Here is a 19069-nt window from a genome sequence, read left to right as displayed (position 1 = left end):
GTGCTGGGCGAGCCCTCCCTTCCAGCCCCACACCCCCCCCTCCTCCCCAGCCCCGCACAAAATCCGCTCCCCGCGGCCGCCCCGGCCCCTCCAACCTGCGGCATGGAGGCGAGGGACTGCCCGGCCTTCCCCCCGGGCCGCCGGGCCGAGCCCCCCCCGGGGCCACCGCGGACCCCCGGCCCCTTCGTGGCCGGGCTGCCGGGACCCCCCCGGCACCCGCCGCCGCTCAGCCCCCACTGCCCGCCGGACAAGGCAGAGCCCCGGTACCTGGGGGCCTCCGGCCCGGGCCCCCTCGCCGTGGCCGTCAGTGGGAAGCCCTTCTACCCGGCCGGGGCTGCAGGTACCGGGGCTTGCGGGGCGGAGGTGGGAGCCGGGGCCGTTCCTCCCCCACCCCTTTTCTTTCCTCCTTTCTGCCCCCGCACGGAGCCCGATCCTGCCGTCGGCCCCGGGGATGCGCCGGGCGGGCTGCCCTCGGTGCCTCCGGGCCCCCTTCTCGCCGACACGCTCCCGCTGTCGCGACACGGCCCTGTTAGAGCACAGACCGCCACGGCCCGGGCGGCCTCGACCCCGGCAAGCCCGAGGGGAGCGGGAATCCCGGGCAGGGCGGCGGGGCCGGGAGCGGCGTGAGTTCAAGCTACGGGGTTGGAAAAGCGGCCCCGTCCCTCGGGGGGATGCGTCCGGCCGCCGCCCGGGCCGGGCCTCACCGGCAGCGACCGGCGGCCGACGGCAGCTCCTGGGCCGGGAGCGGCGGGGTCCCGGGGGGTCCCGGCTCGGGGCCGCCGCCAGGCTCAGGCAGGACGCGGCGCTTCCCCCGGGCGCTCCTCGTCGTTTCCCGGTCTCCACCGGCCGGGCAGCGCCCCGGGCCCGCTCCTCTCCTCGCTCTTTCCCTCCCGGTCGAGGCCGTCGGAGACCACCGAAGGCTCCGGTTCATCCCGTCCCGCGGGCCTTTTATGTCCCCGTTCGCTTTAATAGACGCAAAAAAAAAAAGGCAGCACCGCAGTGTAATGGGAACCAGGTGGGGCTCGGCACAACAGGTAGAGAAAGCCTCGGGACACCGGGGACCCCCCCGCCACCCCCCGGGCCGTACCGGGCCGTACCGGGCCGTACCGGGGCCGCGCTTACCTGCTCCGGGTGCCGGCGGCCGCGCTCTCTCCCCCGGTTCCCGGGAGCCCTTCCCGTGCCCCGTCCCTTCACTAATGATCCCTCTGAGCGCTCCTTTCCCCTCCCGGTTCACCCAATAATCGTGCAGCTGCTCCCCAGCTGCTGGCTTCCCCAGCGCCGCAAAATTGGTCAGGGGGTGTTGGTTTGGGGGGTATCTGTATCTTCCCTTTTTCCCATCCTCTTTGTCCCCCTGCGACTCTGTTTATTTAGCTACACGCCCGTATCCTGCTCCCTTCCTGCCTTCTCCTTTCTGGCCATTTATTTATTTGTCTCCAATGCTGGAACCCGCTGGTCGCTTGGAAATGCGGTGCCTTTGGAAAGGGGGAAAACCCCAAACCCGCCGCGTTTATCAGACCAGTTTGTGCAGCGGATTTTTTTACTTTGTTTTTCCTGATTTTCGGTTGCTTTTTTTTTTTTTTTTTTTTGCCTTTGCTCCGCTCTTTGGTGGGGCTTGTTTTTTATCGCTAAACCCCCTGGCCCAGCTCTAACCCGGGCTCAGCCCGGCCGAGCCCTTTGGAAGACAAAGCCGGGAGGAAGCGGCAGCTCGGCCTCGTCCCCTCGCCGTTACCCGCCGCCGGGGCACGGACACAGGTCGGTACCGAGAGGGAAGGGGAGCAGTCGCCCCTCCCAAACCCGCCCCAAGATAACATTTTCCCATTAATTCAAAGCAGATGCACCTCGACTCGTGGCTGTGCGCAGTAACCCCCAAATTGCCTTAATTATGAAACAACCAAAAATCAGAAAGGAAAGTCCAGAAAAGGCCGCTCCGGGGGCTGGTTGCGGGGAGGCGCAGAGCCCCACGAGGGTGTGCGGGGACGGGGACCCCACTCCGCCGAGATGTGACGGTAACGGGCCAGGAAAGAGGATCCGTCCCCAAGGAGGTGATTTCCCCCCTCGCCGGCCCCAAGCGCTGCGCTGTGCCCAGCACCCAGCGGTGGGCCGCATCCTGCCCCTCTCCAGGGCTGAGCCCACCAGGGGGGCTTCTGGCCTCCACCTGCTGCCAGCCCAAGTCTCTGGAGGTGGTGGCTGGGTGGGGGCAAAAGAATGGATTTCAGTTCATCTCCCGTCCGGGTAAAGCCCCTGTGTGTCCCCTGCGACTGCTGGGGGACCAGGTCCCCTTCACCAGTTCTGCTCCTCAGGGGACCCCGCAGCACCTGGTCCTGGCCAGAGCCGCTCAGACTCACTGAGCTCTGCACGTCCCTCCGTGGGGACAAGCACCCCTCCCTGGGCGACAAAGGCGATCGTGGTGCCTCTGAAACACTGGCAGGGATTTATCTCCTGGAGCCCATTCCGTGGGACTCCCCACAGGCAGAGCAGCAGTGAGGGGAAGGGGGGAACCCCAAACTTATTGCTCTGGCTCCCGTCGTGCAGGAGGGAGGGGAAAGGAGCAAAGAGGGTGGGTTTTTTTGTTTGTTTGTTTTTTACTCCTTTTCAAATCATTTCCTGAGAGTTACGGCTGAGGGAAATGCGGCACCAGCGGCAGGCAGAGGCTTTTTGGGGTGCACTGTGCCTGTCCCCCCTTGAACCGAGCTGAGCCATAGGGCTCTGGATGTGGCCCAGGCGCTGTGGCTCCAACGGCTCTGCCCCAGGGGGAGGCAGCAGCCTGCGCACGAAGGGAGCAGGGAGAGCTGAGCAAAGCTCGGCCAGGAAGGTGAACCTGCGCTCGCCCGCCTCTGCCCCGCCGCACACCCTGTACCCGTCAGAGCAGCTCCTGAGAGGCACCCCAAGCACGGGTCCTGCAGTGCCGAGCACCCACCAAGCTTTCCCCTGGCACCCTCGGGGAGCCAGCCCCCCGCTCCCTCAGAGCAAGGGCTTTGCCCTCCACGCTCCCTGCCATGGCTTTGACCCAGGCGGAGCCCCTTTCCCCTGGAGCTGCACCCACACATCTCATGGGGTGACGGGGAATGCTCCTGAACTGCAGTCTTCACCCTCTCCCCGCAGGGACGGGGGGCTCCTTGCTGCGTTAACCAACCCATCTTGTGCCTCTCCCCTCCCAGGTGGTGAGAAGGGATGCAAAGGTGAGTACCAGGCGGTGCCCGCATCCTGCCGGGCCCCCAGCAAAGCCCCGGGACAGCTGGGCTGCGTGCAGGCAGCACCCCTGGGCAGCCTGCGGGAGCACCCGGCTCCCCCGCTGCCCGAGTCCCTGCCGCTGGGCAGGAGCAAGAGCAAGAAGCGGAGGAACAGGACGACCTTCAGCACCTTCCAGCTGGAGGAGCTGGAGAAGGTTTTCCAGAAGACGCACTACCCCGACGTCTACGCCCGCGAGCAGCTGGCGCTGCGGACGGACCTGACCGAGGCCAGGGTGCAGGTATGGCTCGGGGCTCTCGGCATCTTGCTGAGGGGTTGTGCCAGGCAGGGCTGGAGGACACTTTCCTCTCCTGTGCAGCAGAGCTTGCGGAGGTGATGCTGAGTGAGGAGCTGTTGCTCCCTGGAGGATTGGGCCAAGCCCCAGGGAGGAAATCCCAGCCCCGGTGCTCACTGCACCCACCACCGCAGTGGCGCCTCGCTGCGCCTCTTCCTTTGTCCCCTCCAAGGGACAGCAAAAGTTAAAACGTGGGAGGCTGCTACCAGCACGCCCCAGCCTCCCCGTACCCAGTTCCCCACCAAACAGCCCCCTCACCGCCCCCTGGCCTCCCTCCCATCCCAACCCCGGATGAGCAGCGATGGAGCAGCCCCGCACCCAGCCCAAGCCCCCAGAGTGCAGCCTGGGTGGTGCTGGGGATCCCATCCCGGGACCCCACTTTCGTGTTGTGAAGCAGCGCGGGTGGGGGGGCGAACAGAAGAGGGCACGAGGCTGGGGGCGCGTGGCGCGAGGCTGGGCACTGACTGCCCTGAGCCACCGAGCCCTGGGTGCTGCCCCCTGCATGGGGCAGGGGCTGGGGACAAGGCAGGGGCAGGGGACACTCACCCCAAGCCAGCAAACACCCAGCCTGGCAGCGCCTGCCGTGGCCTCTGAGAGAGCTCCAAGCCCTGATTTGGGGTGGATTTGGCTGAAATTAACAGTAGCTTTGAGAGCTGTGTGGCGGGAATCCCAGCACCACGTCCTGCTCTCCGGGACACGTTGCTGGACCTGTACAGTCCCAGCAGCACGGAGGGGATGTGGGGTGGGGCGTCTTGTCCTGAAGAGCCTCCTGCAGCAAAACCTGGGGTAAATGAAGCCCAGAATCACAAGGGAGAGAAAATCACCACGCGTGGAGCAGGACTGCTTCTTTTCCAAGAGATGCGCCATTTCTGCTCTTTCGCTAGAGAAAAAGTCTGGGGAGCTTGAGGCTGGCCAGGGCTGCCCATGAGGGAATTTTCTCCATTCCCCACCATGGAGAGAATCAGCAGCCTTGGCAGGGGAGGGGAGGGATGGGGGGGGCCACGGGCTGCTCTTCCTGCCGGGACAGGCAGGGGTCTCCATGCCTCAGCCCCCTCCTCTGCCCCCCAGGTCTGGTTCCAGAACCGACGGGCCAAGTGGCGGAAACGGGAACGCTACGGGAAAATCCAGGAGGTGAGAAACCCCACAGCTGCCCGCACACCCCGGTACCCCCATCGGTAACCCACATTGCCCAGCTTTTGCCTCTGCCACGAGCTGTGTGGTTACGTCCACCCGCCGGCAAGGCACCCGGCCCCCCCGGGAAAACGGGGAAGATGCAGCGTCACCTTCTGCTAGGGCAGGACGAGGCCGCTGCACGGCCCTGCCGTCTCCCCTGGGAACGTGCCCCTCCGGGAAGGTTTTGGGTTCCCCCCCATGAAAGGAAACCCCTTTTGCAGGGCCGGCGATCCATCATTCCCATCAGCATCCCCTGATGGTGCGTGGTCACCCAGGGTCTCCCTCCTCTTCCTCATTGCCCTATAAATCCATCAGCGTTTCATCCCTCCCTTTTCTGCAAAGCCGCCTTCTTTTCAAACACTGAAAAGCATAGAAATAGTTTAAAAAGCAGCTTCGTACACATCCCCGAGGCTCTCCCGTGACCGCCCTGCTCGGTGTAGGGGCTGCAGCACCACAAGGGAACGGGGCTGGGGGGGTGCCGGGGGGCAGCAGCGCTGCGAGCTGCCCACCCTCCAGGGCAGCCCACCTCCAGGGCAGCCCACCTCCAGGGCAGCCCACCTCCAGGGCAGCAGCGCGCTGTGCGGAAGATTTCTGTCAGGATTCGCTCCCCCAAGCAATTAAAGTAAAGCAACGGCAGCCCTTGCATTGCTCGCTCGCTGGGGGCAAGGGGGATCCGAGGGCTCGGGGGCGATGTGGTCCCCACGCTCACCTGGGCGTACGCAGCCTCTCCCCCGCCTCACCTGGGGCCTCCTGTGCCTTTTTGCAGCTGCAGAGCAACCTGTGGCCGAGCCCAGGCCCCGGGAGCCCGGCGGGGCCCTGCCTCGTGGCCCCCGAGAGCATCCCGTCCCCGTGCGTGTCTCCGTACCCCCACGCTCACAGCAACGTGGCCGGCTTCGTGGGCATCCCCGCCTCCCCCGGGCACCCCCCCGGCATCAGCAGCCTCTACTCCCTGCACGGCCTCCCCCCGGCCCTCGGCGGCCGCCCCTTCGAGCCCCCTCCGGAGAACGAGTACAAAGCGCCCGCGCTGCTGGCGCTGCGGATGAAGGGCAAGGAGCCGGGCAGCCTGCTGGGCTGGACCACGTAACCCCCCCGCGCGGGACACGGAGCCCTCGCCCGAGCCCCCCGGGGCACGTCCTCCCCCCCGCCTCCTCCCTCCCGAGGCGCTCGGCACCGCGGCAGCGGGGTCACCCCGTCCCCCACGCGCCCCGATCGCTGCCAGCTTCCCGCGGCCCAGCCCTCTCCGTCGTGCTACGGGGGGCAGCGAAAGGGTCCCCCCCAGCCACAGCCCCCCCCGCACCTCTCTGCCCCCCCGCAGACGCAGAGGAGCAGCAGGTGGCTGGCGGGGACCCAGCTGTCGCTGCCTCTGCCATCGGGGCTGCTGCTGGGACCCCAGAAGTCAGCTCCGGAAAACCCTGGGACCCCCCCAAGCACCTTCGGCCCAGGGCGAACAGGATTTGATGGCAGGGGCTGCTGTGCCCCTGCCGGTACCGGCCCGGGCGCCCCAGCTGCAGCTGCCTTGGGAAGAAATGGGGGGGAAGAAATGGTCATTTGGGGGGGGGTTCCCATTTTTGGAGTGGTCTCAGGCATCGGGGGGAGGGGAAGGGACACGACTGAATTCCCCCATGCACTTGCTCTGTGACAGGGGGGTCCCAGGGCAAACTGCAAAGCACCCCCAAACACCTCGAGGCAGTGCATCCGAGCTTACTTTCCAGACAGTAAACGCCCCCCCCCCACGGCCAAATTGCCCGAATCAAGCCAAGAACAGGTCTCTTCTTGCTCCTGCTGACCCCATCTTTAGAAGATGCTGTTACACCCCCTTGTGCCAAAAAAAAAAAATAAAATATCCCAAACAGCCCTCCCCCTTTGCTGCCAGTTCCGCCGCATGCCAGTGCTGGGGAAGGAAAGGGGAGACGCTCAGAAGGGGCCCAGCCTCACTGACCCAACTTGGGGCAAAAAACCCCCAAGGTTTCCATGCAAAACCCTCCAAAACTCTCAGTCCCCCAGGAGCACCATGGCCACAGCAGGTGGACAACCCCCAGGGGCCCCACGCTGCACCCCCCCTCCCTGCAGCCCCTGCCATCTGCAGGGATTTTGTTACTCATTTATAAACAATAAAACACACTTTTAATAAGTTATTTATGGCTGGGGCCGTGCTGTAAAAGCCATGGTCTGTGATCACCCGCACAGCTGGGGAACATTTCGGAGAGGCGTGATGGAGACGCAGCTCGCTCACACCTCGGCCGCCGGCTCCTGCCCCGCGAGCGGAGGCACAAGGTGGGTGCTGGGGGGTGCCCGCGCCCCGGCAGGAGGGAGGCAGCCCTCAGCGGTTCGGCTTTGCAGACAAACACATCACATCACCTCCCCGTCCACGCTGCTCAGCGGGGGACCAGGCCAGGGTGCAGCACTGGGGGTGGTTTGTGCCACGGGACACCCAGCAGGAGCACCACGGGTTCAGCCTCTGCCCCTGTCCTTGCCTCTCGCTGAAATCAGGGGTGAATCTTTTGGGATTCACCGACCCAAGCTGCCCGCAGCTGCTGCTACCCCTCAGTCAGGGAAACTGAGGCACAGCAAGGCACAACAGGGAGCTCTGCTGCAGCCAGGCTCCAGGGATGGTTTTGGTCTCCAGCTCCTCCACTGAATCACGGAATCGTTAGGGTCGGAAGAGACCTCCAGGATCACCTGGTCCAACCACCCCCTGCCACCAGCACCCCCTGAACCCTGTCCCCAAGCACCGGGCCCGACCTCTCCTCGAGCACCCCCAGGGATGGGGACTCCACCACCTCCCCGGGCAACCCGTCCCAACGCCTGACCGCTCTTTCTGAGCAGAAATGTCTCCTCATTTCCCACCCGAACCTCCCCCGGCCCAACTCGAGGCCGTTCCCTCTGGCCCTATCACAGTTACCTGCGAGAAGAGGCCGACCCCCAGCTCCCCACACCTTCCTCTCAGGTGGCTGCAGAGAGCAGCGAGCTCTGCCCCGAGCCTCCTCTCCCCCAGACCAACCCCCCCAGTTCCCTCAGCCGCTCCTCACAGGACTTGTGTCCCAGGCCCTTCCCCAGCCTCGCAGCCCTGCTCTGGACACGCTCCAGGGCCTCGATGTCCTTCTGGTAGCGAGGGGCCCAAAGCTGAACCCAGCACTCGAGGTGCGGCCTCAGCAGAGCCGAGTACAGGGGGACGATCACCCCCTAGGCCAACAGATCTGGTCCACCGTAAGCGTGCCCTGAGGACCGTGTGGGGACAAGGATGGGAAACACAAGACCACGAACCTGTGCACCAGCTCAGCCCCACCACTGGCTTCGCCCCTTGCTGCTTCCCTGGGGCCAAAGGGATGAGGACACGGACAGAGTTCAGACACGCTCAGCTCAGAGGTATCGCGAATATATATATATATGTACAGCTCATCCACCCCACCCAGCGGGGCAAGGGAAGACTGCAGCCTCCACCCCCCCAGCCCCTCGGCCCTGTCACCACCATGTTCCCAGCGCCCCTGGCCCCCTTGCTGTGTCCCCCAGCAGGGTCTGGTGGGGGGACACAGCTACGGTTTTCCTGCCACAGCAGCCCCGTGTCCCGCAGCATCACCTCACCTCGATTTGCCCCACCAACTGCTCTCCCTCCTCGGCCCTGGCTGGCGAGATGAGGTGGGAGGGCGATGGCAGTGCCACATCTGAAAGGCTGGAGCAGGGGCACGGTGTCCTCCCTCTAACAGGAGACACCCAGGGAACCGTGGCCTCTTTACAAAGCCTTCACCCTCAGCACAGGATTGAGGATGGCAAAGCCTGGGAGGAGGCAGAGGGGCACGATGGCATCCCGGATCCCTCCCAGCCCTGCCGCAGGGGGCCAGGCACCCACAGACCCTGCTAAAGCCGCACACCTGCGGCTTCACCCCCCAGCCTCGAGCCTGTCCCCAAACACCTCCTGCTTCCCCACTATCCTCGCTGCGGGGCCATCACTGCAGCAGCTCCTCCCAGGAGATGGGCCGGGAGAAGACCTCCCTCTCCAGCCACAGGTCGTAGTTGACCTGGAAATCCTCAGGCAGCTCCACGCGCTGGCCCAGCACGCTCTGCAGGCAGTTGTCCACGGGCAGGAAGTCAGGGTTGCTGTGCGCCCGGTCGTAGCGGCGCGAGTTGAAGCGCTCGATGCTGGCGCGCAGGGCACACTCCTCTGCCTGGAAATCCCAGGGCCGGGCATCCAGGTCTGGGCAGAGGGAAGAGGGTGTCGGAGGAGAGTCGGGGCACTTCAGGCAACCAACATCCCCCAGGATGAGATTTTGCAAGTCCTTACAAAGAGCAGTATGCGTGGGCACAGAGCAGGCAGCCACCAACGTCTCCAACACTGGCCGCTGCCAGCTCCTTCCCCACAATGCCATCACCCCAAATCCTTCCCCACAGGCCAGACCTAGGGGCTGCAAAAGCCCTAAGCAGCAAAGGGACAGCTCTGGCACAAACACGCCTCTGCATGGGGTGGAAGGACTGAGGGTAACAGGACGCTGTGGCAGCTGCCGCGGACGTACCGTTGCCGTAAGCCCAGTCGTCATTGAGCCGGTGCCGCACTTTCTGGTAGATTGCTGACATGGTCTTCATGTTGCTCTTCCTCCACTGCCGACCCAGGTACTTGGTCTGCACCTTAAGCAACTTCAGCACGTAGAGCTGCATCATGGCCTGCTTCACCTTCAGTGCCCGCTTCAGGATGGGCGCAGACTTGAACACCACCAGCATCTGAGGGACAGGAGGGCCAGGTGGCGGCACAGCTGGGGACACCCGGGTGCCCCCTGCTGCACAGGTGCCAGCCCCCTCCTCCAGCCCAGGCGCACACACAGACCTTCCGTGCAGCACGCACGCACCCTCCCCAGGGGTCTCCCACTCCCCATCCACCTCCCTCCACCCTGCAGGCACCCCCATTGCTCTCCCGCTCTCCAGCGAGTTCTGGGTTGCAGCGTGAGGGGCACCCCAAGGTACCCACAGTCCCCTCACCCAATCCAGTCTGCCTGGGCTGAGCCCGAGGGGTCCCCAGCCCTCACCATAGTGCGGGAGTGCTTCCACTTGGTCAGCTTGTTCAGGATGCGCAGGAGGTTTATGCAGGAGAAAAGGTTCCTCCAGCAAAACTGGTTGTTGTCTCCTGCCTCCTGCAGGAAAGCAGAGGCAGAAGTAAAGCATGAGATGGAAGCAGGGATGCAGATATGAAAAGGAGGGGCTGTGCTGGTCCCAGGACCGCTGCCCAAAGAGGCACGGCACAGCAAGCAGCCAGCCCAAGGGTACCCACGGAACCCCCAGCAGCGCCAGAGGCCGAGCGCAGAAGTGTTGAGGGTGCCAGGGCTGGGTGCTGGAGCCCTGCTGCCTCCCTGCGCCCACAAACCCCTCTGGAAAGCACTGCGGGTCGCTGGGAGCCAGCAGAGAAGGGAGCAGCGTACCAGGCTCTCCGCCGTCAGCTCCGGCAGCTCGTGCACCACACAGTACGGGTAGTCCAGGACGGAAATGCTGCAGAAAGGACGGAGGGTGTCACGCTGCTCCCATGGATCACACCCCATGCGGGGCTGTGGGGCAATGCAGTCCCACAACTGGGCCTGCCTGCACCCAAGCCCTGGCCAGGGAGGGAGGAAGCAAGCAGAACCCCCTTTCCCATACCCTCCTCCACTACCTGTTCTTGGCAGTGATGTAGGACATGATGTTCTGGTTGAAAAACTTCAGGATGAGGGGGATGCAGTTGGCAAAGACCAGATGCTGGGCCATGTACTCAAACTGGGGAGAAAGGCCAAGTGGGCAGGTGAATGCAGCCCCATCCTGGGTGCTGCCCGTCCCAGAAGCTTGGTGGCCAGACCCTGGCCCAGCTCACCTGGTAGATGTGATTCAGTTTGAAGTGCTTGAGCAGAAGGAGCAAGACAGCAGAAATGGCTTTGACGATGATCTCCTTGTGCCGATTGACATCCACTCCCAGCTTCATGCTCTGCAGCACTGTGGTCCTGGGGCACACAGAGGAATCCTTGGGGCAGTGCCTGCACCCTGCCAGCCCCAGAGGCTGCCCCAGAGGCGTCCGCGGGCAGTCTTGCCATTCCCTGGGCTATCAGCAGACACCTGCAGTCAGGTCCTGCTACACCACAAGATGATCAGATTGCCCAGGAAGCCTCAGCACAGTCCCAGCCCCCACGATCCTGCCCGGCTCCAAACCCTTCTTCCTTCCCTCCCCATTACAACTGAGCACCTCAGCTCGCCCTCCACGGTCACTCACGGCATCTCCTCTGGCAAGACATCTGCCAGGATGTTGATGGAGTCCGTCTTAGCCTTGGATGTGGGGGCTGCAGCAAGGAGGATCTTCAGGAGAGCAATCTGGGGAGAAAAGAGAGAGATGGAAAAGGGGGGGGGGGGACCAGCCACAGGCCACCCTCCCCACCAGACGACAGAGGAACAGCGACGCAGATGTTCAGAGGGAAGAAAACCTGGGGACATGACCAGAAAGGGACAGAACAGCAGAGGGAGACCCCAGGGCGAGAGGCTCCCAGATCGGCTCCAGGAGGATGGAGCAGAGCCGAGGAGACCCGCAGTGCTCACCATGTACTGCGGCAGACTCGGCAGGAGGCCCTGGTACAGGATCTCCGCAGGGACTTGCTCCACTTCTTCTTCCCCCTGGGGCCAGGAGAGATCAGAAAACCTCACACCAGGAGCAGCCACCAGCACAAAGGGTCTGTTTCAGCCCTGGGTGCTCTGACCCTGAGGGTAGGATATCCCCGGCTCCTGCCCGATGTCCCCTCGCATACCCCACTCTGTCCCTGGAGAAATTGCTCCTCCTTCCCTAACGAGCCGCAGAGCAAACCCAGCCCTCCGGACTGCTGAAAGGCCAGGCAGAACCACATGCCCACAGCTCCACCTCTGGGGCCCCATCCCATCCCCACCCCACACTCACCCCAGAGAGCGGGGAGCGCAGGTACTCATCCTCCATGTGCACTTGCACCTCTGCGATTGACGTGTATTTGTGCTGCAGAGAGGAAGAAGAGGGCTCACACCAAGGGCCGGAGTCCCCCACCGATGTCACCACTCCCTGCCTGCCCCACAGCACATCCTGAGACTGCCCCAGCATTGCTGCGTTTCCCGCTCTGTCCTCTCATCTTTTTAAGTCCCTCCAGGAGCCTTTGCTATTCCTATCCTAGTGGCGACCCAACACTGATGGGAAGGGAGGCAGGGGAGGACGGTGGCTGCTGGTCTCACCTCTGGGACAACCCCAGTAAGAAAAGGATGAAGCCAGTGAGGAAAGAGGCTTGGCCAGCCTGGGAAACCAGGGAAGAGATGAAAACTTGAGATCTCTCATCTCACAGGACTGAGCAAGGCGAGGAGAGGTCAGGAAAACGCACCACTGGCCCTGACCTGTGAGCAGTGCAGGGGGAGGGGGACCCACACAAAGGCACGAACTGGAGGAGTCCACCAACGTACTCACCTGCTTCAGGGTTCGGATGCTTTCATGGATGGGCCTGGGCAACCCCACCACTGTGTTGGTGTCACTGGAGAGAAGGGAAAAAGCCGGGCTGGTTGCAGACGGGAGCAATCATGAGCCACCCACCCCGTGGGCAGGTCAGGGACCACCACCCAGAGGAGCTGGCAGCAGAGCAGTCCTGAGCTCGCCAGTCGGAGGGTGGTGGCAGCCCCCACGCCAGCAGCCTCTGCCACAGCCCCCCCACACCGACAGTTCCCCGGGATGGCTCTGCAGGAACCCACCTGCCCAGAGTGTAGCCGATGAACTTGCTGCGGCTGGACTCCAGGAACATCTCGATGTCCTTCTCTCTGCAGCAAAAGGGACAAGAGGAAGAGTCGCATCTTCCCGTCAGCCTAAATCCCCCTTGCAGCTGGGGACACAGAGCCAGGTTCTTTTCAGTGGTGCCCAGCGCCAGGACAAGAGGCAACGGACACCAACTGGAACAAGAGGTTCCATCTACACATCAGGAAGCGCTTCTGTACCGCGCGGGTGGCAGCACTGGTACAGCTTGCCCAGAGAGGTTGCGGAGTCTCCTCCTTGAAGATCTTCAAGAGCCACCTGGGCATGGTCCTGAGCAACCTCACCTAGGTAACCCTGCTTGAGCAGATGGGTTTGACCAGACGACCTCCAGGGGCCCCTTCCATTCTTAACCGTTCTGTGACACACCGCAGCCCCCAAGCACGGGGCATCAGGAATAAACAGCCTTGTGGCCAACTAAAGGGAACAGTGGGTGTCACGCCACTGACGTGACCGCCAGATTGACCGCCCCATCTCCAACATCTTCCACACGGCCCTGCTGAAGTCACAACACGTAACAGCCTCTATTTTCCTTGAGCAGCTCCAGCTTTCCCTGCAGCCCAGCCCAGGATCGGCCCCACAGACTCACCGGACCTTGGGGGCCCAGGGCAGCCCCTTGGGGCAGGCGATGCGGTCACTTGGGGGATGCTGGGTGGGCGGAGGCATCACCTCATCACGTTCAAGGGGAAAGGTCTCTCCCTCCAGGCTGTTGTCATCATCATTTTCCTCCTCTTCCTCACGGGAGTCATCAGCTTTGTAAGGGTCCCGCTCGTTGAAGGCATCGAGGTTATCCTGTTTGATCAGGGCCTGGAGAAAAAAAAGAGCAGGAAGGCGGGTTCTGTCCTACTGCTTACTGCCAGGGCACAAACTGCTCCAAGATCAGCGTCCTGACCCCAGCTTTCCCTTGATTAACGCCGCTGGCCCCAGTTCTGGACTCACCTTGTGCTCCCGCCGGCCTCGCTTCTGCTGCTGCTCGATAAGATCGGAGGCTGACGCTGGCGGGGAGGCAGCTCTCATGTTGCGGATGACTTTAATGCTGTCCTCCGGGAGCGGTGGGAGGCCCAGGACCTCCCGCTTCTCTGCTTTCATACTCTGGAGCTCCTCAAAGCCCCCCAGGGTGCACTGCAAGGGAGACCACGGCAACCTGAACAGAGGGGTAGGACTCCTCCGTACATGGCATTGGGGGCATCTCCACCCACCCTCCCAAATCTGCTCTCTGGGAGTCCCAAATCCTTCCCCATGGTCTAAAACAAGACCTGTCTGTCTCCACACTGCTTTTGTCATCGCGAAATACAGCGGGGATGGGAGGGTGTTCGTGCAGCTGAGGTATCTGGACCTTTTTCTTTACATGGACCCCGGCTAAGGGCCTGAATTGGGTCCATCCTTGGAATCCAACTCCAGAGACCAACACCCAGTGCTCCCCCCTTATGGGGTGAAACCTGAGAGGTTTTTAATCGGGCACACAACTCCTCGGCTAAATGCCAGAAAGGAGAGGATGGAGCAATTACAGACAGCTCTGAGGGCAGAACTTCCTTCCTCTGCTAAACATAAAACTGCAAGATGCACGCTGGCACGCCCCGCGTCCCCTCCCTTACCAGCACAGTCTTCCAGAGCAAGAGCAGCACCTTCTTCATGGGGAAGTGCGGAGCGTGGCCACTGCAGAATTTAGTCACCATCCCAAAGAGCATGACAGAGAAGGGCTCGTTGTTGTACAGGGGGGCTCCTGGAACCAGAGAGCAGCGATAGCCAGGCCCTCCTCACACCCTGCCCTCACCCATCCTCCTGCACACCGGCACCACTGCCCCTGCACCTCCCACGGCCCTGACAGGCTCTCACCCCCATCTCCGAGGTCCTCATTTCACCCCAGGCAGCTCCTCTTTGCTTTTCCACGGCCTTGTACCCTCCATAATTTCTTACCACTGTTTCGAGAGGAAATGACAGCCCAAATATTCAATTTCGTTCCCCAGGGAGTGCGCACACAGGTTGCAAAAAAGGCTGGCTGGCTGGCCTCCTCTGCTCCCCTCCTTCACCCCCTCCAGCAAGGTTCAGCCTAGCAGAAGCCAACTCAGAGCCACCAGTCCCTGCTACCTGGGGCCTGGAGCCAAACCTGATCTTGCCCTCTTGCTCTTCAGCCCCAGGAACCCCCATCCCATCCTCCCCAACAAGCGTGGGGTCCTCACCTAGCTCTGCTCGGAAGGTCTGCCGCACGCTCTTCCACTCAGCCTTGTCCCCCTCAGCCTCCTGCCGGACTGTCTCCACGATCAGGTACATGATGTTCAGCAGCACCCTGCGAAGAGCAGAAGATTGGGCTAATTACCAGAGGCTGAGACGGGTTCAGGAGGCTGCCAGCAGCCAGTGCTCTGGGGGAAGGCTTCATTTGCCACAACCACAGCTTGCCTCCCCTTCACCCACTCCACACCAAGGAATTTGGGCTCAGGCACAGAGGAAAAATGCAAGGCAAAGCACGCCAGCAACTCTTGTCCCCCTCTCCTCCAAACCCTGCTCCATACCTCAGGTCCGTGCTGTCAGCCAGGGAGATTGCAGGCTTCCTCACAGCACTGCTGCAAGCCGCGCTGTTACTGCGGAGGGAGAACAGGCTCAGGGAGAGTTTGGGGACATTTTAACTCTGCCACGAGCAACCCACACACCAGAGCCAAACCCTGGAACAGGCATTGTTGCAACAAGCCCCCCCATCAACAAGAAAGGAGGAACACAGCTGTTTCATTCACTGCCAGACAACACAGCTCTTGGCGAATTTCTGCACTGATCGCATTTAATTCTACATGACGTGACCCAAAACAATGCGTGTCACTCCGGAGGCTCCAGGAATCACATTAGGGATAGACCAGGAATGGGGCTGGGGACAACACACGATGACCATGAGCCAGCACCGTGCCCTTGTGGCCAAGAAGGCCGATGGCATCCTGGGGTGTATCAGAAGGGGGGTGGTTAGTAGGGCGAGAGAGGTTCTCCTCCCCCTCTACTCTGCCCTGGTGAGACCACATCTGGGATATTGTGTCCAGTTCTGGGCCCCTCAGTTCAAGGACAGGGAACTGCTTGAGAGAGTCCAGCGCAGAGCCACGAGGATGACTAAGGGAGTGGAACATCTCCCTCACGAGGAAAGGCTGGGGGAGTTGGGTCTCTTTAGCTTGGAGGAGACTGAGGGGTGACCTCATTAATGTTTATAAATATGGAAAGGGTGAGTGTCAGGAGGACGGAGCCGGGCTCTTCTCGGTGACACCCAATGATAGGACAAGGGGCAGTGGGTGCAAGCTGGAACACAGGAGGTTCCGCTTAAATTTGAGATGAAGCTTTTTCATAGTGAGGGTGACAGAACACCAGAACGGGCTGCCCAGGGGGGTTGTGGAGTCTCCTTCTCCGCTCCGGCAGAGGGATCGCACTAGATGACCTTTCAAGGTCCCTTCCAATCCCTAACGTTCTGTGATTCTGTGAAAAAACCCACCCAGGGAAGAGCTCCGGCGCCACTTCTGAAGTGCCTGCCCACAGTACTCACTCGATCTCCATGTTCAGCAGCTCTACCAGAGCATTGAACGTCCCCACTTCCAGCAACAGGAAGATGTTATACCTCATCCAGGCCTGCACCTCAGCCTCAGAGCCGCACTCCCCAAACGTGCCTGCAATGACACCTTCACTGGATCCCGTCTCTGCAGGGACCCCAAGGCCCTCCCGTGCAGCCAGCACGCTTTGCAGAGGGAACGACAAACTGTCTTAAATTTAATGCCAAAAGTCAGATGAAGAGGGACAGAACTGCTCTCTTGTGGGTAACAGAGCCCAAATCAGGCAGAGCAGGGATAGCACATAGAAGACTTCTAAGTTTTGGACCAAGCTCCTACAAACTGTCTAGTTCCCTCGAGAATTAGCTTTGTTCAAGGCATCCCAAGTGGAATCAAAGATGCAATGAAAAATAAACACTTTAAAATATTTCAAATCAATAGCTTCCAATCCTTTACCCAGATTTAGGAACAGGGTAAAGGCCGCCAGCCCAACGTCAGGATGTACCTTGGGCAACATAAAGGATTGCTCGGGCAACCCTCAGCCGCTTCTCCCGCGCGGTGACCTCCAGCCCGTCGAGCAGCCGCATGGCGTGGGTGCGATGCTGGTTCTTGTCCAGCTCCGTCCACTTCTTGTCCCGCACTGGAAAGCCAAAGCAGCCAGGCTGAGGGCATGCAGCACCTCTGTCTGCACTGGGCACAAACATCGCAGGAAGAGCTCAAAAGGATTCGGCTTGAAGGAAAACAGGGCTGGGCCAGCAAACAAGATGTCGCTGGGAATAATGCCCAGGCGCACGTGACCAGGGCAGAGGGACCGTCTCCTGCCTCCCGTCACACGGCTGGATGAATCCCATCCATCCGGACTGGCACTAGCAGCAGATGGAAAATGAGCTGGATGCTCTTGCTGCTGCCAGCATGTTCCAGCACAGCTGTCCTGGATGTTAACGAACCTCCTTGGTCGTTAACACCAGCAAATGCTGATCGTGCTGGACACAGTGAGCTGTGCACCAGGGCCAGCCCACACGTGCTAACGAGGCCTCCAATACAAAACACACGAAGACTGCCACTGCCTGCTCAAGCTCTCTGACGCAGCATCAGTGCAGCAACCCCTGCATCTCTTCCATGAGAGCCCCATCCCACCCCCAGAGGGGCGAGCGCTCCAGGGGAAAGGTCTTACCATGGATCCTGAAGTCCTCCTCAAAGCACTTGCGGTTGAGCAGGAACTCTGGCCCTTCCGTGTAGCTGTACAGCTCTGTCAAAAGAACGCAGAGAAAAAGTCTCCACAACCTGCACCGAGCCATCAGAGAAAGCTCCAACCCTGACAAGTTAATTGCTATTTAAGATGAGGGAAATGCAAAAAATAAACCCAGTGTATGGCAAAAAAAAAAAATCATTACATGTTATCACATCCCTTTTAACACCAGTGAGGTATTCAAAGACAATAACAAAGGAATATTGGAGTCGACAGAATTCCTTTAACCACTACCAGGAAAGAAAACCACGGCTGATTAATTTATTCATCGGGATGAGTCCCTTACCAGAGAGCTCTGCTGCCCATTTATCAGTATCTGCATATTCAAATTCCAGGTCTGGGGACTCAGAGTAGCCCTAAAAGCAGAAAAATTCAGTTCAATTACAGCATTTTTCAGTAAAATCAACAACCCCAAGACAATCACGATTCACCTCATCCTCCTGCAGACCCAGGACTATATCTTCTGTTTAAGAAATAAAAAATTTACCCGCAGCAGCGTAAAGGTTACCAAGGCAACCCCCAGCAGCGCTCTCCCCAGCCCCGCTGCCGCATCGAGCTGGGCTGCGCCTCGCCGCTGGGCAGCCCCCGCCACCGCACCACCCCCGGAACGCTCCGGGAGCCCCAAAACACCCCAACGCGAAGCAGGAGGTGCCCAGCCCTGGGAAAGGAGGGGGTCAGGCGAGACCGAGCCGCTCACGCTTTTTGCACGGATTTCGGAAAACTCAGCCGAGTCCCCCAGCGACGGGCAGCTGTCACCAGGCGCGAAGAGCGCGCACGGAACCCGAGCTGCGTCGGCGGGGCTGGGAAGGCTCCCACGGGAGGCCTCCGAGGACCGAAGCCCGCCCCGAGCGGCCCATCGCGGCGGGCCCCCAGCGACCGCTGCCCGGCCTCGGGGCTCCCGCTCCTGGGGGGGCTCCCGCTCCTGGGGGGGCTTCCCCTGCCCCGGCAAGGGCAGCTCCGCAGCCCCGGGGCCGGGACGCTTTGGGGCCGCGCCGGGAGGGCCGGGGGACGGGGTGGGGACGAGGCAGCGCCCCGGCCCTGCCCCGCGGCCCCTCCGAGGGCTCCGGCACCTCTCGCCCGGGCCGGGCCCGCACCGAGCGCCCGAGGGGTGCCGGCACCGGGGCGCTGCGAGCCCAGAGCAGCCGGAAAGGGGCTGCCGGGGCCGGGGCCGGGGCCGGGGCGGGCCCCGCGGGGCCGAACCGACCCGAGCCGTGCCCGCCGCGGGGCTGGGAGGGGCGGCACCGGAACCAAGCGGCGGGGCCCAGCCCGGGGGGGGCCGAGACGGAACCGGACCGGACGGCGCACCGGGAGCAGCGGGCCTGCGCGGCCGGGGCCCACGCGGCGCCGGGACCGGCGCCGGGCCCCGCCCCTCCCGGGAAGGCCTCCGCCCGCCCCCCGCGGAGCCGGGCCCGGCGGCGGCGCTGACCTCGGAGTCCTTGCGCGGCGGGCGGCCCAGGTCGCGGCCCTTCCCGGGCGGCGCCGCCCCGCCGCGGGCCTTGTTGTTGCCCGGGAGCGGCCCCGCGCCGCCGCCGCCGCCCGGCTCCATGTCGGCCGCCCTCCGCCGCGCGCGCCGAGCTCTCGCGAGGACTCACCCCCCCTTCTCGCGGGAGCGGCAGGGAGAGCCGGGGCAGCGCCGCCGCCATGTTGGGAGCGGCGCCGGGCTCCGGCCGCTCGGGCGGCTGCGCCACGGCTCCGCCCGCCCGCCCGCCCCGCCGCGGCGGCCGCGTCACCGCTCGGCGTCGCCCGCCCCCGGCGGCCACGTCCGGTGCGGTACCCGGCCGGCGCCGAGCTCCGCCCCCGAGCCGCCGCGTTAGGTGTGGCACGGCCTCCGCGGCCCCGGCCCGGCCCGCAGCCAT

General features: G+C 62.7%; 2 protein-coding genes across 4 annotated transcripts; one reads left to right on the top strand and one right to left on the bottom strand.

The window, feature by feature from the left end:
• The first annotated feature begins 58 nt into the window (after positions 1–58).
• ALX3 (ALX homeobox 3) lies at positions 59–8782 on the top strand. The gene is made up of 4 exons (XM_040535531.1): positions 59–340; positions 3159–3469; positions 4592–4654; positions 5463–8782. The coding sequence occupies exons 1-4, from the start codon at positions 103–105 to the stop codon at positions 5778–5780; spliced, it is 930 nt and encodes a 309-aa protein (XP_040391465.1). The 5' UTR covers positions 59–102; the 3' UTR covers positions 5781–8782.
• STRIP1 (striatin interacting protein 1) lies at positions 8057–18948 on the bottom strand. 3 transcript variants are annotated; one of them, XM_040535529.1, is made up of 21 exons: positions 18806–18948; positions 17500–17569; positions 17139–17213; positions 16470–16604; positions 15964–16084; positions 14960–15028; positions 14630–14736; positions 14045–14172; positions 13389–13571; positions 13039–13256; positions 12395–12460; positions 12117–12180; positions 11589–11660; positions 11237–11311; positions 10917–11014; positions 10524–10650; positions 10329–10429; positions 10102–10168; positions 9712–9816; positions 9205–9409; positions 8057–8888 (listed from the first exon to the last, which is right to left on the bottom strand). In XM_040535529.1, the coding sequence occupies exons 1-21, from the start codon at positions 18854–18856 to the stop codon at positions 8641–8643; spliced, it is 2385 nt and encodes a 794-aa protein (XP_040391463.1). In that variant the 5' UTR covers positions 18857–18948; the 3' UTR covers positions 8057–8640. The 3 variants fall into 3 exon arrangements, with proteins under 3 accessions (XP_040391463.1, XP_040391462.1, XP_040391464.1); XM_040535528.1 differs by lacking the exon at positions 18806–18948 and adding an exon at positions 18640–18781; XM_040535530.1 differs by lacking the exon at positions 18806–18948 and adding an exon at positions 17645–17891.
• Between the last annotated feature and the right edge of the window lie 121 nt (positions 18949–19069).

The sequence above is a fragment of the Cygnus olor genome, chromosome 24, assembly GCF_009769625.2.
Source record: "Cygnus olor isolate bCygOlo1 chromosome 24, bCygOlo1.pri.v2, whole genome shotgun sequence".
Classification (NCBI taxonomy): domain Eukaryota; kingdom Metazoa; phylum Chordata; class Aves; order Anseriformes; family Anatidae; genus Cygnus; species Cygnus olor.
Note: the sequence above shows the minus strand (reverse complement) of the source record. Positions and strands in the feature narration are given on the sequence as shown.